The 27,091-nt window shown below is 41.4% G+C and overlaps 1 protein-coding gene across 1 annotated transcript in view; it reads left to right on the plus strand.

Moving 5' to 3' along the window:
- Nucleotides 1-27,091, plus strand: part of LOC124113782 — a 71,690-nt gene that overhangs the window by 35,903 nt on the left and 8,696 nt on the right. The window contains exons 27-45 of the mRNA XM_048381358.1: nucleotides 645-887; nucleotides 2,133-2,244; nucleotides 2,683-2,867; nucleotides 3,846-4,181; nucleotides 11,817-11,947; nucleotides 12,179-12,391; nucleotides 13,615-13,795; nucleotides 14,668-14,901; nucleotides 15,372-15,501; nucleotides 15,838-15,986; nucleotides 16,884-17,222; nucleotides 17,930-18,060; nucleotides 18,973-19,233; nucleotides 19,967-20,150; nucleotides 21,059-21,301; nucleotides 21,932-22,064; nucleotides 22,992-23,176; nucleotides 24,344-24,673; nucleotides 25,244-25,359. Of these exons, the coding sequence (XP_048237315.1) occupies nucleotides 645-887; nucleotides 2,133-2,244; nucleotides 2,683-2,867; nucleotides 3,846-4,181; nucleotides 11,817-11,947; nucleotides 12,179-12,391; nucleotides 13,615-13,795; nucleotides 14,668-14,901; nucleotides 15,372-15,501; nucleotides 15,838-15,986; nucleotides 16,884-17,222; nucleotides 17,930-18,060; nucleotides 18,973-19,233; nucleotides 19,967-20,150; nucleotides 21,059-21,301; nucleotides 21,932-22,064; nucleotides 22,992-23,176; nucleotides 24,344-24,673; nucleotides 25,244-25,359 (3,836 nt within the window). The remainder of the gene's footprint in view (nucleotides 1-644; nucleotides 888-2,132; nucleotides 2,245-2,682; nucleotides 2,868-3,845; nucleotides 4,182-11,816; nucleotides 11,948-12,178; nucleotides 12,392-13,614; nucleotides 13,796-14,667; nucleotides 14,902-15,371; nucleotides 15,502-15,837; nucleotides 15,987-16,883; nucleotides 17,223-17,929; nucleotides 18,061-18,972; nucleotides 19,234-19,966; nucleotides 20,151-21,058; nucleotides 21,302-21,931; nucleotides 22,065-22,991; nucleotides 23,177-24,343; nucleotides 24,674-25,243; nucleotides 25,360-27,091) is intronic.

Consider the following 27,091-nt stretch of genomic DNA (forward strand, 5'->3'; position numbering starts at 1 on the left):
TCGATATTTGACTGCGAAATTGGTCCACAAATGTATTTTCAAATATGATGGCGTGGCCATATTGAATACAAAACTTTGTCGTATATCGTTTTCCAATAGAAATCTCTCCTTAAAGCAGAGTCGATTGTACAATTCCGACTATATCATGAGCATGTGTTAATGAACAGCTAACAAATAGTGATGAAACCAGGTGTTCGCGAAGTTGTTTTGAGTTTCAATATGGTGTTTTAACGACTTGGACTGCATTTGCTAGGACTTCTGCATGTCCCTATTTAATTCAAAGTTCATAGCGGTTACACTGGCAAACGGGTAGGTGTATGCTACTCATGTGTACCTTGTGATCACTGTTGTGATCTTCCTTTTCTTTTCTGGGGCGGTCGGGTAGCCTAGTGCTCGTCACGCCGAAGACCCGGGTTCGATTCCCGACATGGGTACAATGTGTGAAGCCCATTTCTGGTGTCTCCCGCCGTGATATTGCTGGCATATTGCTTAAAGCGGCGTAAAAACATGCTCACTCTCTCCTCTTCTTTTCTTTTCCTTTTTAAACTGGCACGATGTCCGGTAGTACATCTGGCTCGCTCCACGTCTCATGTGAATGATACGTCATTGGTTAATCATTGCTGGGGGTTGTTGCTTGTTTCCAGGAAGAGTGGGACTTTCAGTGCATTCTTCTTGGTCTCTGCCGATGTCGGAAAGAGACCCTGGTGATCGGGCCGCTCAAGACCGGAAGTTTGCCTTCGACTTTGATTGGTTCGTTGTCCCAGTGCTCCTGGACGGAGAGTACCCGGATGTCATGAGGAGAGAGGTGTCTCTCAGAAGCAGAGAACAGAATCTCACCCAGTCCCGTCTCCCGGTGTTTACAGACGTAGAGAGGAACATGATCAGAGGTGAGGGGACACACATTACAATATGAGGTGGTGAGGTGAGGTGAAATGGGGTTTAACGTCGCGTCCACGATTATTGAACTTACATAGCGACGTGCATGCTCGTGTGTGTGTGTGTGTGTGTGTGTGTGTGTGTGTGTGTGTGTGTGTGTGTGTGTGTGTGTGTGTGGCTGCTTGTACTAGTCCGGACTGATGCCAATTTATAGCGCTAGCTCACTGAGATACCATGCCGCAGTTTAACATGAATACCCCACTCAGACACAGTATACTGACTCCGAGCCGACCAGATCTTGTTTTAGCCCCTTAATGCCGAGCACGAGACAGGGTTACAACAAGTACCACCTTTTAACGTCTGTTGGTATGACGCGGCCGGGGATCGAACCGCGGACCTTCCGCTCCCGGGCATTACAAAATGATCAACAGAGAACTACTTATATACATGTATCATGTGTATAGTAAACACGTATCAGTCTGACACGAGTCCCACGTGTATATAGTGAACATGTGAACACGTGTATCAGACTGAGAGGAGTATCTCATGTGTATAGTAAACATGTGAACACGTAACAGTCTGAGAGGAGTATCTCATGTGTATAGTAAACATGTGAACACGTAACAGACTGAGATGAATCTAATGTGTATAGTAAACATGTGAACACGTAACAGACTGAGAGGAGTATCTCATGTGTATAGTAAACATGTGAACACGTAACAGACTGAGATGAGTCTAATGTGTATAGTAAACATGTGAACACGTATCAGTCTGAGATGAGTCTAATGTGTATAATAAACATGTGAACACGTAACAGTCTGAGAGGAGTATCTCATGTGTAAGTAAACATGTGAACACGTAACAGACTGAGAGGAGTATCTCGTGTGTATGGTAAACATGTGAACACGTATCAGGCTGAGATGAGTCTCTCGTGTGTATGGTAAACATGTGAACACGTATCAGACTGAGAGGAGTATCTCGTGTGTATGGTAAACATGTGAACACGTATCAGGCTGAGATGCGTCTCTCATGGGCAGAGAACAGAATGATAACCTATCCCTCCTGTCCCTCTTTACAGTAACAGGAACATGATCAGAGGTGAACATGATCAGAACAGAATCCCCCGTTCGTTATCAGCTGTTCTTAATGTCACTATGGCTGCCCTGTTTGTTTTAAAGAACAATCCTGGCTTTTGTTTTCGACCTGGAATCCTTATTCCAAGTTATTCGATGATGTATTTTATATATCTGTGTCAGGTTCGGCTGACTTCCTTGGCATCAGCTACTGGACGTCCAGCCTCGTTCAGGAGCGACGTCGTAACAACGTCACCGCCCCGCCCTCCATCATTGACGACAGGGCTACCACTGGGTAAGTGAACTCATTATTGGTGTACGGGACCCACCATCTACTTTTTTTAGGGGAGAGGCAGAGATTTATGTCAGAGACCGGATATTTTTTTTTGCGTCAAAACCGCATTTGCCTGGGGAAGGTGGAGACAATAATGGTTTTTTGGTTAAAATAAGCGAAAAATAATATTTTGGGGTACTAGAGGACAAATGTTGTTTATTCTGGAACAAATAATCTTTTCAAAATACCCCTCCCCGTCCGTTATATCAACTGGTCTACCCACAATGGGGCCAAAATCACACCTTTTATTCTAGGTGTTTTTATTTATTTTTACCTTTACCCAAATTTAGCACCATCGTCGTTAATCGCGACTGATATCGTGTAGCAAACTATATATACATAACGTTTTATTTAGCTAACATAAATAAGGTGTAGTTTTTACGCGAATTCATATTTCAGCACCAGTCTCCCATCTATTCACGTGTATCCCAAGGGAATCAGGATGGTACTGAGAAGGGTCAAACAGCGGTATGGTAACATCCCCGTTTATGTTACCGGTAATGGCGTGAGGGACAAGCCAGGTACAACTGATGACGCGGATAGAGTGGAGTACATGAAGTCCCACACCAATGAAGTCCTGAAAGGTAATTGTGTTTACTACTGTTGTCGCTTAGTGTGGCTACACACCACGTACAAAATGTTCATTGCATGTATTACATATAAAAACAAAGTAATTACATCATACATTTACATACCGGACTTATCCAGACATCATTGTTCAAATGTGTACATATATATTTGATTCCCGATCAGTGGTTCCGTATGCACTCCAGTTATTCCCAACTGCTTAGGCAGTATACGGCCCGTGACGATCCGGGGTAGAATACGTCTGCAGCAACCCATGTTTGCCGTAACAGGCGACGATGCTTGTCGTAAAAGGCGACTAACGCGATCGGGTGGTCAGGCTCGCTGACTTGGTTGAAGTATGTCATCGATCCCAATTGCGTGGATCGATGCTCATGTTGTCAATCACTGGATTGTCTGGTCCAGACGCGGTTATTGACAGACCGCCGTCATATAGCTGGAATATTGCTAAGTGCGGCGTTAAACAACAAACAAACAAACAAAAGCTTAGGGAATATATAACCCTTGCTGCCTACAGGCGCTAGATGGTTTTTACATCAAATAGTGGGTACCCATTCCCTGCAGAGTAAACAGAGACAGCTTGCCTAAGGGTGATCACGTTTCCAGCACGTGTCTGCTTAGGTCAAGTTGTGATCATACTACTCACTACTAAAACACTTTAAATATACATTCGTACACAATAAGATAACTACTAGGTTGAAATTACATCTTGGTATAGCTCCGCCCTAATGTCGAGCTTGATATTTATGTATAATATAATTCATATTATTTAGCACTATTAGCCCCATATAATGATACAGTGTAAAAATGTGTTAAGAATGTAAACACATACAAGATATGTTTAGATCTAAACATGTTTAGTGTCTTAATACATGAGTCGAGCTATCCTCTCAGCCTAAACACTACATAAGCACAACATCCCTCTTATCCAAACATGTTAAGATTGTGATGTCTTTGTAAATTGTTGCCCATTTCAGCTATACGACTTGACAGCGTTGACGTCCGTGGCTACATGGCCTACTCCCTCATCGACAGCTTCGAGTGGCGTGACGGATACACTGCTTCATTTGGCCTCTACTACGTCAACTTCAACGATCCCAACCGTGCACGACTTCCTAAATCATCGTCAATGTATTACCGTAACCTCATCAGAGACAACGGATTCTTCAAGCCCACGACGCCAGTGATCATCACCACCCCAAAGCCAAAGGTCATCATCCGGAACGAATGTCCCCCACCAGCATCAACAGCCGCTAGGATGACCTCAACTATTGGCCTGTTGACCAGCATTGTTGTCATGTTGTTCCTGAATAACTGATTCTTGGAAATTTACTATCATGTGTGAAATGTAATGTCAAACACGACTCAGTTCGGAATGGATAATCTCACTACTGTTTCACTGTTTCCAATACCAGACGCAACAACCCCAGAATGATTCATGTATACACAATGAGCACGCTCAGTGAATTCAGCGCAAAATATTATCGATATAAATTTCATACACCAAAGCAACGTCATCTGTAATAACGACTCATTAAGATAACTTCTTTGATAGGCATTTAGACGTTGGAGTACAAGTAAGGATAAGAATTTATGGAGGAACAACTTCTCTATGACAATTAAGAGCGACGTTTTGGTGTAGGTGCTAACACCGTTATCAACACTTGCTCGATAACGGTGTTAGCACCTACACCGAAACGTCGCTCTTAATTGTAATAAAGAAGTTGTTTTTCCATAAATTCTTATCCTTACTTAGACTCATTAAGAATTGTGTAGCCAGCAGAGTTCCAGGAACATAACAAATGTCCTGTATTTGTGACATGCCAGACATAAAGCAAACGTATTTGAAATGTATCTCATACAGAACATTAATTCAAGAATAAACAATAATGTTATTATTGTGAACAATTTATATGATCCATGTAACTCTTCAGGCAATAGGGGCAGTCGGGTAGCCTAGCGTTTGCTCGTCACGCCGAAGACCGGGTTCGATTCCCAACACGGGTACAATGTGTGAAGCCAATTTCTGGTGTCCCCGCGTGATATTGATTGAATATTGCTAAACGCGGCGTCAAATCAAACTTACTCACTCACCCACTCTTCAGGCAATTGTCGATTGCATGACTTGGAATCATAATAACAATTCATTAATGTTTATGTAGAAAATGCTCAATGTCATCATGTGAGCCATATGTTATGAGGTGTTTAATGTTTTGTATTGAGTGTCCTCTTTCAGTATAGGAAGATTATCCTAGCAGCTTCATCATCTCTGAGTTAATATCTTGTACCATTCTCAAAATGGCAAAAATTGTGACTACATGTTGCCCGGCTGACAAAGCTAGCTGTGACATACTTTGCAATAGTATTGCTTGTCGTAAGAGGCGACTAACGGGATCGGGTGACTTGGTTGATGCACTTCACCGTATCCCAATTGCGTAGGTTTATGCTGAGGATGTCAATCACTGAATTGTCTGTTCCAGACTCGATTATGTACAGCCCGCATTCAGCTGGAATATTGCTGAGTGTGGCGTTAGACAACAACACAACAAAGAGGAATATTTCAGATCACATCGATCGATCATCGTTAGTTACACATCAATATGGAAGATGAAGTGATTTTGCAGCCTTCCCTGTATCATATGCAACATCAGTGCAGGTGCATGTACATTGTGAAGCCAGCAAACGGCTGCGATTTCCCAATGCAGTTATGGATATAAATGGAAATTTGGGAATAGGATGCTGTATCAATCCATTAAAACATTGTTTACAGACCGACGTCATATAGCTTGAATATTGCTGAGTGCGGCGTTAAACAACAAACACTAATATTTAGGTCATTGCTAAGTAATACCAAACATTTACAGAAACATGTGTGTTCTGGTCCGGTGATATTTTCAGCTATACATGGTACATAATTTCGAATTGATTATTGTTGTCAAAGGCTAAATGCTTTCAGTTCCATAACGTAAATATGTTCCTTTGTCATCCAAATATCGTTTTGTTTATTTTTAGCAATTGTTATATACGCTTTTGTATGTGTTCAAACAGTATGCAGTTTTCGTTCGTTTGTTGCTATGTTACAGCTTGTAGGTAGGCATACATTCGTGACCAACTCGTGTTAGTCCGGGACAAGCCGAATAGAGACTCGTGCCCCTCTCATGGTCATTTTTGCGACCGGGTTCCGTCTTAGAGCAAACGGGCATGCCTAAAACAATTGTCAACTCGTTGCGTAATGGTTCACATATATTTCCCCATATATTATATATATTTCAGATGCATTTTAAAGCACATTGGGACTTGTGGAATCATAGAGTATGATTGAACACTTTTAACTGTGTCTTGGGTATACTTTTAGATACAAGACATATGTAAAATCAAAACATATTTCTGAGGGATTCTTTGACGAAGAACTTGAAATCATGCGCGTATTCTGATTGGTTTGTCGTATTTTCGCACATCGATAGGGGAACGAGTCTTCTTACAGGTTACGGAAAGGGACGAGCGGTGATATATGGGTATTCATATAGAAGAACAAAACTTTTTCGTACCGGAAATAATCATTTTATTCCAAAGATTCCATATCGATTTATTAATGTACATAATCTTTTTATGTAGCGACATTGTTTTTTTCTGAATAGAGAATCTCACCTGAGTGTCTGTTAACATCAAATATCCACTTATAAGTCGATAAAAGTTTAAACTCCGAGGTTTGCCGGCGAGTATTGACATATCTGTATCAAAATGATACGAGGGTGACATTGTATGTGTCACCCAAAATCATTCTTCCAACTTTTTCAGTTTGTAAACAGTAATAACCAGCGTCTTGAGTGTAAAAAATACATGTCACCAGTTTCAGAGGCAGACAGATCAGTGATGTCATTTGATTGACTTTATGGTAACCAATGATTTTACAATGGTCTGCAAAGTCGTCAGTAATGATTAAATTGGAAGAGTTATTGTTTCATATCTCTCAAACGAAATTTGGAATCCAGTTTCGGGTGATAGATTTCCATGTGAAAAATTATTGTGATTCAGTTGTTACATGTTGTCCTCATCTATACACGAATACACGTATTTCATTATACACGTCTTTGTGTTGATTTCAATGAGTTGTGAAAAACATTATGTCCAATGTAATGCCGTACTTTTGAGCTGTCATCGAGCTCAAGCATGGTCTTTCTACAACGATTTCAAAGAGAATCATACAACTCTTGCTCAAAAGTTATTTGATCAAGGTTACAACGTTCGAGACCACGGCAAAGCTTTCAGAAGGTTTAATGGTAGACATGTGGAGGACATTTTCAAATTTGACGCACTAGTGACAAAGATGTCCGATGCAATTCCTATTTTGACTTGTGCCTAATATTTCCGAGATCGTTCAGGTGAACATTTGACTTTCCTTTGCATGTGTTTGTGACGGCTGCTCAGGCGATAGGATATGTTGTGTAATGGAAGTTAATTTAGGTTTAAAAAATATATATTACGATGGCATTTATTTGTTGAATATCTCGGATACCCGTGATGATTCGGGGTAGAATAGGTCTTCAGCAACCAATGCTTGCCTTGAAGGACGAGGCGACTAACGGGATCGGGTGGTCAGGCTTTGTTAATGCATGTCGTCATCCCAATTGCGTAGATCGATACTCATGATGTCAATCACTGGATTTTCTGGTCCAGACTCCATTATTTACAGACCGCCGCCATATGCTGAGTTCGGCGTTAAACAACAAACAAGCAAACCTAACGTAGCTTGGGAAAAAAGTATTTGAAGTTTTGAAGATATCGTCACCAGAATCACATTCAACTGACATGGTTGCTGGAATGGATGCAATGAAACATTTTCACCTGTTTTATACCCCTCCAATATGCAGGTTCGTGCACACTTACCCATGTTCATAACGTGCATATCGTGCAACCAAGATAGAGGTTGGTTGTTTAGTTTGTTGTTTAACGCCGCACTCAGCAATATTCCAGTTATATGACGGCGGTCTGTAAATGATCGAGTCTGGACCAGACAATCCAGTGATTAATATCATGAGCATCGATCCACGCAATTGGAATCGATGACATGTATCAACCAAGTCAGCGAGCCTGACCACCCGATCCCGTTAGTCGCCTTTAACGACAAGCACAGTCGCCTTTTAAGGCAAGTATGGGTTGCTGAAGACCTATTCTACCCCGGAATCTTCACGGGTCCCAAGATGGAGGACGCCACTATTAATATTGCTGTGTTCGGGTGCATGGATTACGAAACTAGGACGCCAATATGTAAGAGTTCAGGCTTAATCGGAATAAACTTCTCAGACTCGCCAATATTTGCGCGGCTGGTGTGGTCCTCCGACCAACGGCCTCATACCACATCAGCCACACAAGGAGTTTCTTTACTTAAACTGTTCGTGTGTCTCCTTACTTGAGTTAATCTTCATCAGTAGATGACTATGGTCTCGTCAACCAGCGTGAGGCAATACTTTCATTGCTAGGCATGACAAGAAAGATATAAAGTTGTATCAAGACTTGATTTGTTTTGGACGCTTGGCGTTTTGTAAGCATTTGCGTTCATCTAGAAGAATTGAGTAGAATTTGAGATTGCAACATGCTACTTTTAACGTTCCTTTTGTGGAGTTCTTACTTTTCTTTGTGTCTTGCATCAACAAAGGACAAAAGTTATTATTTCGGACAGTTTCCTGCCACTTTTGTTTGGGGAGCAGGAACGTCAGCCGGTCAAATAGAAGGGGCATGGCGGGAGGACGGTAAGTTTTAAATTGTTCATGTTGTCCGCTGTTAAGTGTTCTGAATAGAGTGAAACCCCGTTAGTCATGAAACCCCTCATTCCGGGCGATCTAATAGGGGATGCCAGAAGGTACGCAACTGAAAACGACTCCATACCAGTGATTCGTTAATCCGGACATTCGATAAGCCTAACAATTTCACTGAAACGATACCGTATGGATGAACGAAGTCTCGCTGTACATATAAACGCGTTTAATCGGAAAACATTCCAGGCTATGAGTGTTACTATGTACCAACTATTCGTCAGTCTTGATGTTTTAAACCTACCCAAATCGTCCGGAATAAAAGTGTTTCATAGAAATTATATCAAATACAGTAAACTACGTTTATAACGAACACTCCTATAACGAACTGACCGATATAGCGAACCTATTTTTTAGTCCCGGCCATTGTACATATGCTGTATATATGCTTATTACGAACTACGGTTTTTACGAACTAAAATTAGTGGTCCCTTTGAGATCGTTATAACCGTAGTTTACTGTAGCTGTCGAATCATATGTGATGATAATGTTCTTGTATCAATTCCTGCAAACAGACCCAAAACATGTATTTTTTTATGTTCATAATGGAAAACTAAACAAATGATAATTCAAAATACATATTTTAGAAGACATCTAAATATTAATAGGTCTTTAGGTTCCACGGATGAAAATGAAATAGTTTCACGAAAACGTCAGCTACATCCGCCTGTCAGGGAAGATGTGTGTTGAGTCAATATACTCAGGAGAAGTCAAACATCTTGTGGGTACAGAGCCCACACTGTGCAATATCTACCAGCTGCTTGCTTCTCAGGGATATCTTGGGTGTCATGTGGAGTGCACATGTATAATCAATACGAGTTAATTTTCCAGAAAATGTGTGTAAATACTATCTTAATACCTTATTAATATAAAATACAATAATGCATAGGACGTTCTATATCTAATACTCATCCTGATAATCTACGAAGCTGGCGTGGAAACAAGCTGAACACATCCCAAAATGTTCCAGGAAATGATTAATTAGTTTTAGAAATGAATTGATTGCCTCTAAAATTAACCATACTGCAACATTTGAAGAAAACAACAAAAACTTTAGTTGAAGCTTGTCAAAAAAACATTTTTTTAATATTATCCGTTCATAATGCACGATATGCCAAACATATATACACTATGCCTCATGTGCACATTCAATAATCCTACAACATGATTATATGTAAACGAAGTACAACATAAACGTATGAGGGGTTTTATGTTGTCTAACGCCGCTCTCAGCAATATTCCAGCTATATGACGGCGGTCTGTAAATAATCGAGTCTGGGCCAGACAATCCAGAAATTGACATCATGAGCATCGATCCACGTGATTGGGATACGATGACATGTATCAACCAAGTCAGCGAGCCTGACCACCCGATCCCGTTAGTCGCTTCTTACGACAAGCACAGTCGCCTTTTACGGCATGCATGGGTTGCTGAAGACCTATTCTACCCTGGATCTTCACGGGTCTCATACGGGTCTTCACAAGAAATATAATCTTTCCGGGGCAAGGGAGTTAACTGACATAAAAATCCAATTTCCACCCATGCCCAACTCGGCTGGAATTTCGGAGTTACATTTTGGCTGGACTAACGAGTCTTTGCATTGTCCAATCAAAATCCCTTAACGAACAAGACAACATGGATTTCAACGTGCAGATTTCGGTCGACTGCAGGATTTGCAAAGCATGTGTACAGCCAACTGGGCTTGATTTGATAAGACCTGTTTCATCACAATATAGATCTTGATTATCGACCAGATCGTCTTCACTGGGCGTCGCCATTTTGTTTGAAGCGACTGTATGTGATATGAGAGATATCACTGGTGACATCCATCACAAACACATGCGACGGAAAGTCAATTATGCACCTGAAGAAACACAGGACCATATGGCACAAGTCAAAATATGGAACTGGAGGAGACATGATTGTTGTCGATGATGCGTTTTCAAAATGTCTAACATAAAACTTTCTGAAGGCTTTTCTAGGGTATCTAATGCTGCAGCCTTGATCAAACAATTTTGAGAAAGAGTCATGCCTACAAAAGTCATGCCTACTGACATGAATATAAGTGACTGAAAAATAACGACAATAAACTTTGACAACAGCGTGGGAACAAACTGGAGCACTTCCCAAACTACTGGAGTTTGAACCTGGTCAGTGACACGCATTATCTATGTTTTAGGCATTGTATATAAATACCTGGCATAGCGTGTCTCTTCTCGGAGGAGTAGGCATGATAAATGTACTTGCCAGTCCAATGTTTGTTTGCTGGAGTCGGGAGTCTCAGCCTACCAACGTTTCGAAGATACCCACAGCTGTTAGGGCGTGAACAGACGGACAGTTTATTTAAGTCTCACCACAGTACATCTGTACTAAATACTAAATTTATATTATTTTTTTGAGAACCAGAAAAGTTCTTTTCCTTCTGGTCATCTCTACACGTACTGTTGTATGTTGTGATGTTCTCATTAACTATCGGGGCGGTCGGGTAGCCTAGTGGTTAAAGCGTTCGCTCGTCACGCCGAGGACCGGGGTTCCATTCCCGACATGGGTACAATGTGTGAAGCCCATTTCTGGTGTCCCCTGCCGTGCTATTGCTGGAATATTGCTTAAAGCGGCGTAAAACCATACTCACTCATTAACTATCATTTTATATGTACCGTTTTAGGAATACAGTATGTATTTATATATACACAGATGTCTTGTATAGTTGTCCATGACAATACCAGCAATATATAATACGGCATAATAAATGTATTTGTATATACTTAGTCAAATGCAAATAAGCGTCCTTTAACAATAATGTAACAGTTGCTGCTTGCCTGTAACTGAAAATATGGAAAGAAAAAAAGAAAGAAAAAAGGTTAAATACATACATGGACCATAAAAAATACATAAATAAATCGCTTTTTTAAACATATTATGGCATGTTTTGGCGGTAACATTTAAAATATATTAGACAAATTAAACACTATTTTTGTCAATATCACACGTGTTTGTAAAAGTTTAGTATAACTCAAGACAACTGTTTAAAAGTCTACGACGGTTAACATTGTATACACTCACTCACTCACTCACTCACTCATCCCAAAACATACTGACTCACTCGAGGCTTACCTCTTCCTCCGTCCATACAGGTCGCAGCCCCAGTGTATGGGATGTATACTCTCACACGCCCGGTAAAACAGACCATGGAGACACGGGCGACGTTGCAACAGACAGCTACAGCAAGTACATCGACGATATTAACATGCTCAAAGAGTTGGGGGTAATTCGTCGTTTCCTTTTCCGCAAATATATAACTTTCTTATTAAATAAAAACAGAAAATATATGCATAGCAGTTTCAGTTCACCCAAAGACAGCTTGAACTTTTCCAGTCAAACAACGGAAGACATTATTGCATAACATATTTATTTATGTATTGTAGAGGAACAAGGTTTGAAATATGCCAACAGACTGAGATATATTATATTAAAATATGCCATGTTTCACCACCAGGTGAAGTCGTACCACATGTCCATATCCTGGTCTCGCCTCATGCTCAATAGAACAGATGTAAACCAACCGGGCGTCAACTACTACAACAGCATCTTCACCGCCCTACGCAACAGCAGCATTGAGCCCTATGTGACGCTGTACCACTACGACTTGCCGGAGTTTCTGGAGAGGAGAGGAGGGTGGCTGAATGAGGACATTATCCACGACTTTGAAGTATACGCCAGACAATGTTTCACACATTTTGGAAGTCAGGTAGACATGCACGAAATAAGACATGATAAGTGAGCGAGTATTGTTTTAGAAGTCCAGTATTCCAGCCATAGACCGGCGGATACACCAAGAGAACTTATCGGGAATGGAACCCGGGTTTTAAGAACGATCTTACACCTAAAATGCTGTCCCACACATAATTGTTACGTTTACAGAATCGGGTTTGTCGCTTTTATTCACATCTCTTTTAATATTATGTTTATTTGACGATAGGGTAGTCTTCTTGTTCCAATGATCGAGTTACGTTTAACGCCGCTTTAAAAAGTTTTTTGAGGAAAGCCCGAAGTGTTGCAGGTTTTAGACGTTTGCCCGTTTTGTGAAACTCTAGAACACGGGTATATAAATGACATACGTGAAAACAATATGAGGGGGTTACAGGAATTCGAAGATAGGTTCACTGGCTTCTGACACGCTTCGAAATTAGAGGATCGAACCATCCGCACCACCCATTTAGAGAGTACCTATGACGTCGCAGTTCATAGATAGATATGTTTTCAGAATAACGCCCTTGTTTAGATTCTGAGACTAAATAATTCCCCAGTACCCATTTATTCGTAAGAGCCGGCCAAATGAGGATCGTATGATTATAATGTTTGACCTACTGTATTGTTTTATGGAACCTTTGGTCATAAACTTGCAGTTGTCCTGTTATTGTCTTTATATCTTATGAATTCGCTACGATTTTGAACACAAAATACCACCGATTTCAGTGGCTCGAACTTGCCAATAGTCAAAAGTATGAACCATCAGGCTTCAGGGCGCGGAAAAATCGCAATGCGCTTAAGAATCGTTTTTGTCCAGTACAGACTGTACGTGTACGCCAGCCCGAGATATTTTACATACGTTTCTTATAGTGTATCGAAAGTGTAAGTGAGTGAGTGAGTATGGTTTTACGCCGCTTTTAGCAATATTCCAGCAATATCACAGCGGGGGACACCAGAAATGGGCTTCACACATTGTACCCATGTCGGGAATCGAACCCGGGTCTTCGGTGTGACGAGCGAACACTTTAACCACTATCCTACCCGATCGCCCCTTCATCGAAAGAGTATTTGGAAATTCTGAGAGCCGTACTCTTGCATACATTTACAAGAATACAATGTCAACTGGCAGCCAATTGCAACTAGTAACCTCATTAACAGGCCAATGCTATTTGAAAATTGTAGGTAAGATATTGGGTATCAATGCATGACCCCCGGGGCGTGGCGTGGAGGGGGTACGGGCAAGGAACGGCACCCCCTAGAAGATTTGAGCCAGGTTGGAACCCTTACATTGCTGGAAATAACCTACACCGAGCTCACAGGAAGGCCCTGGACCTGTTCGTCGGCCGATACAGAGGAACTCAAGGTAAGTGGGGTGCGAATGTTGTTTGTTTCACGTCCCAGTCAGCAAAGGTCCAGCTATACAGGCGGACTGTAAATACTTGGAATCAGTGAAGAGTAATCCTTCAATTCAAACCTACATGCAATGTCTTGGTACACACATAACATGAAGTGTTTCTTAGAGAGTCGCTTCCAGGACTATGTTCCAGGGGGGCAGGGTACGCCTTCATGCGTACGAAAGCCTAATGATGCCACTTTGGAACCATAATTATTATTTTTTCGAATAGAAATTTCTCGTTATTTCAATTATTTTCTCGTTACTTTGAGTTTTTGAAATAAACTTGAATTAACGAGAAATTAATCTGAGTAACTAGAAAATACTCGAAGTCACGAGAAATAAATTGAAACTTCGAAAAAATAATTGAAATAACGAGAAAAAGCTCGAAATTTCGAGTTTTTGAAGTAAACTTGAAATAACAAGAAAATAATCAGAGCAACGAGAATAAACTTGAAATAACGAGAAAATTATGGAAGCAATGAGAAAAAAATCGAATTTTAATGTAAATTTTTAAAAATTATGATACCAAAGTGGCACCATTAGGCTTTCGCACACCTTTCGTCGTTATTGGATAGTGATTCTTAAATATGTTTATTATATAGTCGAAATCGTACAATGGACTGTGCATTTATCAGAGATGCTACCGGGGCCTAGACATGCTTACCCTTTCGCGATCCATGGTGTCATCAGGGATCATGATTTTCAGTTATCCATTCACTTATTTTTTCACTGCTATTTCGCCTTTCACGATCAATGGAATCTGTTTCCGCAGAAAATCGAGACTGAATATTGTCTGGCGTTGATGTTATATATTTTGAGCATGACGTGTTTGATAACAGGTCAACTGGGGATATCGCTAACAACTAATATATACCAACCCATGGATCCTTCGAATCCCGATGACGTCCGAGCTAGTGACAGAGCGCTTCAGTTTGACTTCGGGTGGTTCATGTCCCCCTTGACCACGGGTAGCTACCCGGATATCATGACGCGCCAGGTTGGGGAGAAGAGTCAAGCCTACGGGGTACAATCCAGGCTTCCCCGGATACAGGACTACCTGCCTTCAACCACCCGTACGTGCCAGTGTTAAATATGACACATGTACTTACCTATATATTCACTGATTATTGAAATTAGTTTGAATGTTTGTTAATCATTTAATGCCGCGCTCAGTAATGTTCTAGCTATACGACGGAGGCCTGTAAATATTCGAGTCGGACGAGTCAATCCAGTGGTTGATATTATGAGCAACAATCTTCGTTGTCGGGGCTAGATGACACTGACCACCAGATCCATTCTTATGATTAGCATAGATTTCATAGGACTTTTTCATAGGAATGAAAACAGTAAAGGTGTATGATATATTTTTTTTCAAATAAAGGTTTCATTTTCTTTAGCATACCTCAGTTTACAAGATTACTTACAGTGTACACTGTGTGAGGATTGTTACGAAATTGACAAAGACAACAGACGTTTTTAGGGTGCGTATTTGTTAAAAGTTTGAACTTAACAGTAAGTAACGGTCAGCGGCGCGTATTTGCAGAGTCAACTGACTTCGTGATAATCACGATCAATGCCGTCTACAACGTGAGCCAGGAACAATGTCCAAGTCATCCTCCTGACTACAGGGATGACCAAGATGTACGAATGGTCAAGCTCGAGGAATGGCCAAGGTTAGTCGTTTGTAAATTAGGAGACAACTACACAATGTTGAATTAGGTTACCTGTAGATTTGTAGGCGCTAAATTGATTTTGGAACCGAAAGAGCTTCTTAGCTTCCAAGGCGATGCGGCTGTCAAAGCAGCTGTTTCAGTCAGAGGTAGTTATTGTGATTTGATCGTTCTTATGGACTCGTGTATTATCCAAATTCATGGTAGAATTCCAAACGTAAAAGTTCTTACTTATCTTAATATAATCTGAAAAATATAATCCGTGTTATAATTCTTGAGCACTAAAGCTTTCAAAATATTTGGACGTTCAGTGAACCCCCCTTTTTACGTTTGTACCAGAGACTCGGTGAGATCGTTCCTGAGTTACATCAAGAGCAACACCTCCATGGGGATGTATGTGACTGGTGGGATTGCTACAGAGGATGCCAGTCTGCGGGACATTCACCGTGTTGACTTCTTCAAGTGGCATGTTGACCAGGTCCTGAAGGGTAAGACCCAGGGTGGATGTATATACATGGTAGTTACCTTGAACAGTAATGAGGTAATGGCTTGTCGGATAATGTGGGAGATCCAAATAGAACATAGGTCGTGGGATTTTACTACTTTGGAGAAACCCACAAGCAATGCTGACCAACCAAGAATCATACTCAGAGTGAATCTGACATAGGCAATCAAGACAGTGTTTAAAACTCCAAGAGAAGAATGCGTTCATTGCATGCATGAATATCTTTTTAAACTCGTGAACTTACACAAATGAACTGTTTTATATGAAGGATAAAACACAACCGAGGTTTTTCAAGAGATTTAAAACCGAGAGGCATCAGGATAAGGGTTTTAGATCTCATAAAAACGCAAGGGAAAATATTTATCTTTCATAAAGACAATGACAGGACATTGGGATGACGTCATTGGAGGTTTACAAAATCATTTAACTTGCCTTGGGCGGTTAATTGAATTTATTATAGCACACTTTAGCTTAGAGATGATATTGTTTATGGTTTAAAGTTGTAGTTTTTATAGTTCAAAGTTGCAGCTGTGAAACAAAGACATTTATGTGTCATCTTTCGTTTACATGTGGGGGCAGGGGTGGCCCAGTCGTCTAAGGCGCCGCTATTCGCTGTGCAGAGTTGCGTCCCTTGGGCATGCCAGAAACCTATGATTGTGGGTTCGAATCCCGGTTCGCCCCAATTATGTTTCTAGGTTTGTCAGCACCATACCCGTGCTCGTGGGTTTCACCGAAGTGGTAAACGTCTGCGACCTGCATCACTTCGGGCTTTCCCCCCACATTAAGCTGACACGCCGTGATATGACTGGAATAATGTTTAAAGCGGCGTTAAACCCAACTCACTCACTCACTCGTTTACATGTTCTATATCATGTTTCAGCCCAACAGTTGGACAACTGCAATGTACTTGGTTACATCGCCAGACCTTTAATGGACTGCTTTGAATGGTCCCGTGGCTACGCCCTTAAAGGCGGATTGTTTTCGGTCGACTTCTCGAACTCCGCGAGACCGCGCAGACCTCGCGTGTCGTCTCGTTACTACAAACAAATTGTGTCTGATAACGGAATCCTCCCAGGGTACAGTGGGCGAGGCGGCGTTGCTTCCGGTTTTGTTCCAATGGAAGACGATAGCGACATTCTGTATGATACGTTCCCAGAGGGCTTTGCGTGGGCTGCAGCTACTTCCGCATATCAGATTGAAGGAGGATGGAATGCTGACGGTAGTAGTCACATTTAAGATGTGAAAATAGCAATCATAATATTACATACGAAGATGAGTTTTTAACACGGCAATGTGTTGTATGGAACTTTAATAATATTCTAATGGCCGAATGCCATCCAATGACTCGCTGAAATCCTAGAAATGGCACATGCCTTGCTCTGATACCAACTAGTTGCCAATTTGAGTATTTTCAAGTTTTACAAAAAGAGCTGATTGCTAAGACCTCATTGACAAGTCGCTAATTCAGAATCTGCCGCTGAATCTCACTAACCTGTGTTCTTTTGATATAGGGATGATTTCTTTGTTATGATGATTCATGGGCAACGGTAATTGTATATAGAATTGGTTGTACTTTTGTGATAGTTGACGGGATTAATTGCTTGAAATAGTATTATCATAGATTATTGATTATCTTACGATCCAACACAAAACCCTGACTTTTATTTAACATGTTGTGGATCTGGACATACATGCAGATGTGAGGTTTAATTTTTCTGATTGATAAAGATTACTTGTTTATTTGTTTTACAAGAGATGGTAATTACAATATGAAAACGAACGACAGTGCAGATGGTATCAATGGGAACTATTGATATATTATGTTAATCCCAGTCGACGGACAACTGCAATGAAACGATATATCGACCAATATTTCCCCCTTGTCAAGGATTATCACCTTGACAACCGAATACGTTGTACTTTAAGGCAAAGGGGAGAGTATCTGGGACAGACTGGTTCACACCACAGACAGAGTCGATAAGGGGGCTACTGGGGACGTCGCCTGTGACAGCTACCACAAGTACAAGGAGGACGTTCAGCTGCTCAAAAACTTGCACGTGGGTATCATGTAATGAGCAAAGCCTGCCTCTGACGAGCAACGTAAATAAGAACGACCTAGAGTTGAAATTGAAATCGTGGCTCTCAACCATACCGGGGCGATAGGGGTGGCCCTGTGATGAAAGCGTTCGCTCGTCAAGCCGAGGGCCCCTGGTTCGATTCCCCACATTGGTACAATGTGTGAATCCCATTTCTGGTGTTCCCCGCTGTGATATTGCTAAAATTATACTCACTCACCCACTCACTCAAGAATATCACTTTGATTTAGGTACTAACTCTGCAACACTAATGAAACGACTGAAAAAAACATCATGATGCACTTTATATGAGGAAAACTATGTATACATGCTTTCTTGTTCTATTCAGAGAAGAGCGAGTGACCTTTCTATGTGTTAGAATACAGTGCGCACTTGAATTCATCCGTATTTATGACTTCATCAGTACATCTGTGATAGGACCTATCTATGCAGCGGATGCTACAACCATTGTAAACCTTTGCTAAATCGATAGTCCAAGGGCTGATATGGTGTTTTGTAAGAGATGGTGACGACTTACTCAATTCCACTTCACACAAAGTGCTGCAACCATTGCACACCTTTGGTATGTGTCGATAGCCCTAGGGCTGACATCAATTTTTTTTAAAGTCGGCTCTGATTTATTACCAGTGGACATTGACATTAATCTGGGGACCATTCAAACCCAAGAAAAGCTCTAGGGATGGTGTTGTCGAAGTATGTGGTATAAGCATATTTCTGAGGTCGCTGTATACATGGCGCTTTGGATTCATTTCCCAGAGACGTCGACGTCGAATAGGCAAAGGACCAGTCACTCATGTAAGGGTCAAAGAGTCACGCTAAATGTTTAAATGATGAAATATTACAATGTTACCCGATGGCGATTTCACCTTGAAGGTATCTCACTACCGTTTCTCCATCGCCTGGTCACGAGTTCTTCCAAATGGCACACTCTCTGGAGGGAGGAACCAAGAAGGCATCGATTATTACCACAACCTCATTGCTGAACTGCGCAAGAACGACATCAAACCCATGGTGACCCTCTACCACTGGGACCTGCCACAAGCGCTGGAAGACCTGGGAGGCTGGCTGAATGAAGACATTGTCCATTGGTTTACCGACTACGCCGACTTATGTTTCAAGGAATATGGCAACAATGTAAGTGAAGGAACATAAACATATTTAACCTTTAAGCAATTCTATGCGCGTATACATCGTGTAAACTACAATTAATGGAGATAATTGAGCTTCACAAATTTTATTTTTATTTAAGAATTGACTTCAGTAGATCTCAAACACAGGCAGCCAAGTGGTCGGAGACGGAATTCATTATGATGAATTCTCTGTGCAGTGTTGGGTTGCTTAGCCATTTCAGGATCCGTTGATCGAGGATTCGAATAACGGATTCGACCTGACTTTACCTTCCTGTGTCACTCTCTACACATGGTCTTTTACGACCACATTTGACACATAGTGATATAACAGAAAGGGTAGTGAGAATGTATATATTACCTAAGGTACTAGTTTCCTAACAGACTTTCTTGAAATATATATACCAGTTTTTGTAAGATAAGCCTGTTTGTGAATGTATATCTTGAACTGGTACATGTACATGTTTATACAGACGATACAGTTTATATGGCCCTGTGGGTCTTCTTTATTAGAACATAGGTCTTAAGCACCCAATGCTGGTCGTAAGGGACCACACATTGTGTGTGGGGGTTATATTTTTTCAGCAAATTCAGATTTTTTATTTAAAACTATGAGCCTGCGTGCTTATTAAAGAATAACTCCTTGCAATAATGTACTTTTTGTGGCAGGCAATTGTTTTAAACGGTTTGATGCATTCTTATTTATTATTTAAAATTATGTTTTTTGATAAAATCCCTAGGTGTCATTATGGATCACGTTTAACGAACCACCTATCATCGCCATCGACGGTTACGGCGAGGGAAATTTCCCTCCAATCAAACGTAACCTGACACAGAACCAATACATTGTTGCACGAAACCTCATCATTGCCCACGCGGAAACCTTTCATCTTTACAATGACACATACAAAAGCAAGCAAAAAGGTGAGATGTTTTTTTCCTAAAGTGCTGGGCAAAGAAATTGTCAACTTTGGATTTGACCCAAAATTACAAACGTTATAAAAACGTTATTTGGCTGAAAAAGTCGCCGAAAAACTGCACACTGAACGTCCATAACACAACCACGAAACCCGTACCATCATTAATCACTATCGAATAACCATATCTTGTTTGTTCATTTTTAGCAACAATAAAACATGGATGTATACTTTATTTTGTCCGACTGTTTATTATGCACGCGTTATGAGTCCTTATTTGCGTTTCACATACCAGTTTTATCGCAGTATCAATTATTGATGTGGATGATTTATCATTAACTGGGGATGCGGGAATGAAACCTCTGTCTTCAATGTAACCTGAGGTAGATACCGGGTTTACTTGTGCTCATGCTAAGATTTCTGCTATTAATGTGTCGTTTACCTCATTAGTTGGTTCATCATTGGTGAAAGATTGTCCAATCTGACCTCATCGCATTAAGGATGCTACCTTCAAAGTAGAACCATGTTACCAGTTTCTCGGACACCTGTCATCATCGTAGGCTGATACTGAATGTGTTTTGTCTGGTTATGACATTGTTCAAATGACGTGTCAATGACGTGATTACGTTCATCATTTTACTATGAAACTTGTTGAATATTTAAAATTAAAGAACACAAAAACACACCCAACCAACATTAACATACGTATAAATGATATTTGGTCAGGGGTGTACTTGCACATGTTCGTGAAAGTTACATGTAAAAAGGCCTTGTTTTGTTTTTATATTTGAACGTTTTATGTTTTCTATATAATTATCTTACTTTAGCTCTAATTTATTGTGCTGTGATACAGATAAATATAGTGACAAGCAACGACGGTGTACATATTTTGACTCTGTGTTATCTGTGTACAAGGAAAGGTCGGGATAACCATCAACTACTTCTGGAGCGAACCAAGGGACCCTCTGGATACCGCAGATGTTGAAGCGGCGGAAAGGTCAATAGAGTTCTATGGCGGGATGTTTGGCCATCCTATATATGTGGACGGGGACTTCCCTCCTGTGATGAAGGAAAAGGTTGCTCAGAAAAACAAGGAATCGGGCTGGCCCGAGGACAGGTTACCACCATTTTCTGAGTCGGAAAAGAAAAGAATAAAAGGTTGACCTTTGTTTCACTTCCATGAACAGTCTTAACGTTGTAAGAAATAAATTATACAAGCTTAGTATCGCTGCATCTGTTCGCAATTTATACAAAACTTATATTTTTATCTGAAAAACGTTTTGATTTACCTAACAATTTATCCCTTTACATTCGTTACCAACATCCAGTGTTTGTAACTTACGATAAGAGCACAAATTCATATCGATTCTATCGATGTCAGCTGCCGTCTTCCCGAGGCAAGAGAGTTAACTGACTTTAAAAAACCAGTTTCCACCCTTGCCGAACTAGGCTGGAATTCCTGGCCTCGACCGTTGCGCTACCAGTGGCTGTAACGCGTTAAACCTCTTCTATGGACCAATCAGATGCCACAACGAGTTGGCGGTGCACATGCCTCACAAATCCTGCAATCGACCGAAATCTGCATGACAGTTTACGAATCGGATTTCGATTTCGTTGCGCTATTTTGATTGGACTATGCATCAACTCGTTAGTCCAGCCAAAATGTAACCCCATAATACCAGCCTAGTTCGGCAAGGGTGGAAACTGGACTTTTATAGTCCGTTAACTCTCTTGCCTAGGGAAGATGGTCAGATGCATACGTCAATGTCTCTATTCATTTTATTACAGGCACACACCATTTTCTTGGACTTAACTTCTACGTTGCCAGTCTTGGCCGTGATGACCCCCAGCCTGTCACCAATCCACCCACATATAATAACGATAAAGACGTCACAAACTACAATAATCCAAACTGGCCTGGGTAGGTGGTCCTTGGCAACACGGATAAAACCAGATGGTGTAATTTTGCTCAACATTGAAACCTCTTTAAAAGAACATCATGTTCTCGATATATCTTTTTGGGGTGACATATCGTTATGATTGACTGGATGTGTTGTCTATTGTCCCAGTATATTGTACATGGTTCTCAGGACTTCGAGTTAATATGGTTTTTGCCATACCTGTATTAAGTTCTCTATAGAATGAATGTCTCACAAGAAGATGCGTCTTTAATTTAATATTAACATAATGCTTGATTTATAACTCTGTACTGCCCTATTTATTTGTAACAGTCCGCCGTCATATAGCTGAACTATTTCGGATTGTTTCGTTTGTTTTGTTATCGTTTAACGCCGCAAAGAAAGCAATTCCATGATTCGCTACTGTTGTTGTCGTGGTGGTGCTGGTTTAACGCCACAGGAATATTACAGCTATATGGCGGCGGCCTATAATCGAGTCTGGACCTGACAAGACAGTGATTAATATTGTCAGTCACGATCCACGCTGTCGTGATACGATGACACGTTGGTTGGTTTGTTGTTTTACGCCGCACACAGCAATATTCCAGCAATATGACGGCGGTCTGTAAATAATCGAGTCTGGACCAGACAATCCAGTGATTGACATTATGAGCATCGATCCACGCAATTGGGATAGATGACATGCATCAACCAAGTCAGCGAGCCTGACCACCCAATCCCGTAAGTCGCCTTTTACAGCAAGCATGTGGGTTGCTGAAGACCTAATCAATCCAATCCTTGAGCCTATTTAAGAGTGACTAAACTAGCAATACGTTAATATTCACTTTACGATGTTTATTGACATGTGAAGGTATTTTGTAATGTTGATATGTTCCTGCAAATTATTATCATTAACATTGAGAGTACATGTTTTTATCACTGAAAATTAGATCTGGATCTGAATGGCTGAAGGTGACACCCTGGGGATTAAGGAAAATGCTGAACTGGATCAAGTACAACTACAACAATGTGGACGTTTACATCACAGAAAACGGTGTCTCCGATCGGAATGGAACGATCCATGACGATCACAGACTTCGCTTCTATCGGCTTTACATCAACGAGATGCTGAAAGGTAATGAATGGTTAAGTTATTCAACTGACAGAACTTTGTATTTCCTATAACTTTTGTCGTGTTCGCTTTGAATTTTTTTTGTTAATTTTTCTCTGAAGTCAGATGTGGAGTTATCCCCAGTTGAACTTAGGCTAGTGCAATATACTATGAAGTCTTACTCCCTGTATCCCACCTCTTTATGTATGCATCACTTTAATTGGAGGTGTTCAGAGGAACAAAACCCGTGAAGATCCGGGCTAGAATAGGTCTTCAGCAAACCATGCTTGCCATAAAAGGCGACCATATGCTTGTCGTAAGAGGCGATTAACGGGATAGGGAGGACATGCTCGCATTGGTTGATGCATGTCAGCGTATCCCGATTGCGTGGATCGATGCTCATGTTGTCAATCACTGGATTGTCTGGTCAGATCCGAGGAACAAATTTTGGATATTTTGTTTGCACAAAAAGAAATATCTCGGAGATCCAAGGGTTCGAGTCTTAGTCGGTAGGAAACTGTTTTACTAGTCAGAATAGAAAAAAACCAAACGCTTTGACAATAATATCTTTACACATGTAAATTTGAAAATACGCAGTATTTACCATATTTTCTATGATGATTATGGTGGTGTTGGAGACATAAGGGCGATGTCCTATTTTCATGGACCCGTATTGGACCCGTGGGTGGAACAGGTCTTCAACAACCCATGCTTGCCGTGAAAGGCGACTATGCTTGTCGTAAGCGGCGACTGACTGGATCGGGTGGTCAAGCTCGCTGACTTGGTCGATGCATGTCCACGTATCCCAATTGGTGTCATGGTGTCAATCACTGGATTGTCTGGTCCAGACTCGATAATTTACAGACCGCCGTCATAGAGCTGGAATATTGCTGAGTGCGGCGTTAAACAACAAACAAACAAATAAACTGTATGCATGCATCCATTGAAACATGGAAAAGATGAACTGTTCATTTTAAAAGTTGGGTACAATATGTGTCGCCGTTTCTGGTGTCCCCCGCCGTGATATTTCTGGAATATTGCTAAAAGCGGCGTAAAACCTCACTCACTCACTCATTTCAAAAGTACTTTGTGGCAGTGGGTACAGAGAAGTCATCTAGCTGGAATATTAAATCGTATGTTAGGGATATATCACTGTGACAGCAGTGTAATGGCCTTACATTAATCTTGCAGCCATCAAGTTGGACGAGTGCAGTGTTCGGGGGTTCACGGCATGGTCCTTGATGGACAATATGGAGTGGTCGAGTGGATACAGCGAGAAGTTCGGGCTTCATTACGTCAACTTCAGTGATCCTATGTTACCACGCATCCCCAAGGCTTCAGCCAAGTGGTACGCTGGGCTGGTTCAGGACAATGGGTACAAGCCCGGGTACTCGAGGCCCGGGGGTAGGGGATCTGCCGTGCAGGGGGAAGGGGAGTTTCACTACGGGACCTTCCCCAAGGGCTTTGTGTGGAGCGCCGCATCATCTTCTTTCCAGGTTGAAGGTGCTGTCAAGGAGGATGGTAAGTGAAAGCTGTAGCTATCATTAGGATCTCAAGGGTATATTTCGGTCACTGCTTCAAGACCTAAAATAATATCCGTGTTTGTTTGTTTGTTTGTTGGTTGGTAGGTTAACACCGCACTTAGCAATATTCCAGCCATATGACGGCGGTATGTAAATAATCGAGTCTGGACCAGACAATCCGGTGATTTAAATGATGAGCATCGATCTACGCAATTGGGAAACGATAACATGCATCAAACAAGTCAGCAAGCCTGGCCACCCGAGTCTGTTAGTCGCCTCTTACGGCAAGCATGGGTTGCTGAAGACCCCCCCCCCCCCCCCCCCCCCCCCCCCCCGATCTTCAAGAGTCAGTCAAGACATTTATCCCACAATTATTTCATATATTTGTAAACATGAGGCAAAATATTTTTTTTCCAGGATTTTCGGGAACCAAATATATTTATTTATTTTACCTTGTTTAGACGGCCTACGCCAATTTCGTTGCCGTGCATTGTTCGTATTGTAAATGATATTTTTTATAGCTGGCAGTGCTTGTTTTTACGAAGATCTCAGCACCTTCTCGTTTCAGGACGAGGGGAGAGTATTTGGGACAACTTTCAAGTCCTAAACAACGATTCAGGCAGCGTGGCATGTGACAGTTACCACTTATACTCCGAAGACGTCAAACTTCTGAAAAATCTTGGGGTAAAACTGTAATTTGATTGGTTGTTGTAGGGCATACGTAATAATTCTTATTAAACAAATCAATATAAATGATTTCCTCTGGAGAATGTATGCATATGTACATCTGTTTACATCGGATATTAATTGCAAATAACACCCTTGAATTCTCCAAAAACATATTAAACATCCTTATCATTGCATTTTTTCTTCACAAGGTTAATTCTGATAAACATAGTTATCCTTCAAGTTGTATTTTTTCCCTGAATTTCGAATATACGTCGTTAGTATTACTTTATTTTCTCCAGATAATATTAAAATACACTCTCTCAAAAAAGAAACACAACCCCTATATTTTCAAGATGTTTATCTCAATATTCAAGTTATTATAACACATTTATTATTGAAGACAACAACATGAAATTTGGCATGGTGGCAGTACAGTTATGCAAGTTTAAGTCCAGGCTCCGACAGTTCTCTCACTAAGATTGACTTGACGCAAGGGGGCGTCTTTCTCAGTACCTCGTATGAGCGCCACGAGCTGCGATCACAGCATTGCACCTCCTTGGAACAGAACGGATTAGACGCCGGATTCTTTCCTGAGGGATTGCTCTCCACTCCTCCTGCAGTGCAACGGCTAGTGCATCCAACGTCTCGGGCGGCGGTGTACGTGCACGTACTAGTCGATCCAGATAATCATAAAGATGTTCGATTGGGTTGATGTCTGGTGATCGGGAGGGCCATGGTAACACGTTGACGTTAGAATTCTGGAGAAAATTCACTGTTGCATGAACAGTGTGCGGCTGGGCGTTGTCATGTTGATAGAGCTCCCTCTGTTGGTCGATAATCGGCAGAAGATGAGGCTGTAAAACGTCATTGATATAGCGCTGGGCTGTCAAATTGCCACAAATGATTACCAAGTCTGATCTTTGGTTGTAAGACATGGCTCCCCACACCATGACGCTCCCTCCACCAAATCTGTCGACCTGCCGAACACATTTCGGGGCAAAACGTTAGTTTCCTCTTCTATAGACACGATGTCTTCCGTCACGGCGTTGTAAGCGAAAACGTGATTCGTCACTAAACCAGACGCGCCTCCAGTTTCTGAGGGTCCATATCCGGACGTTGGTGCACCACCTGAGTCGTTGGCGTCGATGTTCGTGGCGTAAAACAGGTCCAATAAGTGGTCTTCTTGCACGTAGACCGGCCTCTCGTAGACGGTTCCTAATTGATTGTGCGGACACTCTTCTCAAACCTGGCACCTATGTTGCAGTGACGGTAGGTGTGGCTAGCCGATTACGTAGGTGGGTGACCCGGATGAATCGATCCTGAGGTGGTGTGGTAACCCTTGGCCTACCACTTCTGGGGCGATCTTCAGTTGCTTGAAACTGGGTGTATTGGCTCCAAAGTAGGGAATCGTTGTTTTATGAATATTGAGGTGCCAGGCAACGTTTCCAAAGCTTTGTCCGGCCTCAATACGACAAATTGCGATATTTCGATCTGCAGCACTCAACCGTGGCATATTCGACCTTGTCTTTCGGTGAAAATGATAGAGTGAATTGCTAATCAACACGTGCTTTTATAAACCCATACTTCTACTGCTCTTTCCATGAATTGCACGTGCATGAGGCTTTTGGCATGGGCCACGTGAAAATTTTGCTCACTATGATAAAAGTAACAATAAAATGCCCTTGTGCACGAAAATTAATGTGTTTGGGCGCTTACGTTAATAAACAGTGTACATGGTATCCGTGCA

This window comes from Haliotis rufescens, unplaced genomic scaffold, assembly GCF_023055435.1.
Source record: "Haliotis rufescens isolate VD_foot unplaced genomic scaffold, xgHalRufe1.0.p SCAF_38, whole genome shotgun sequence".
Classification (NCBI taxonomy): Eukaryota; Metazoa; Mollusca; class Gastropoda; order Lepetellida; family Haliotidae; genus Haliotis; species Haliotis rufescens.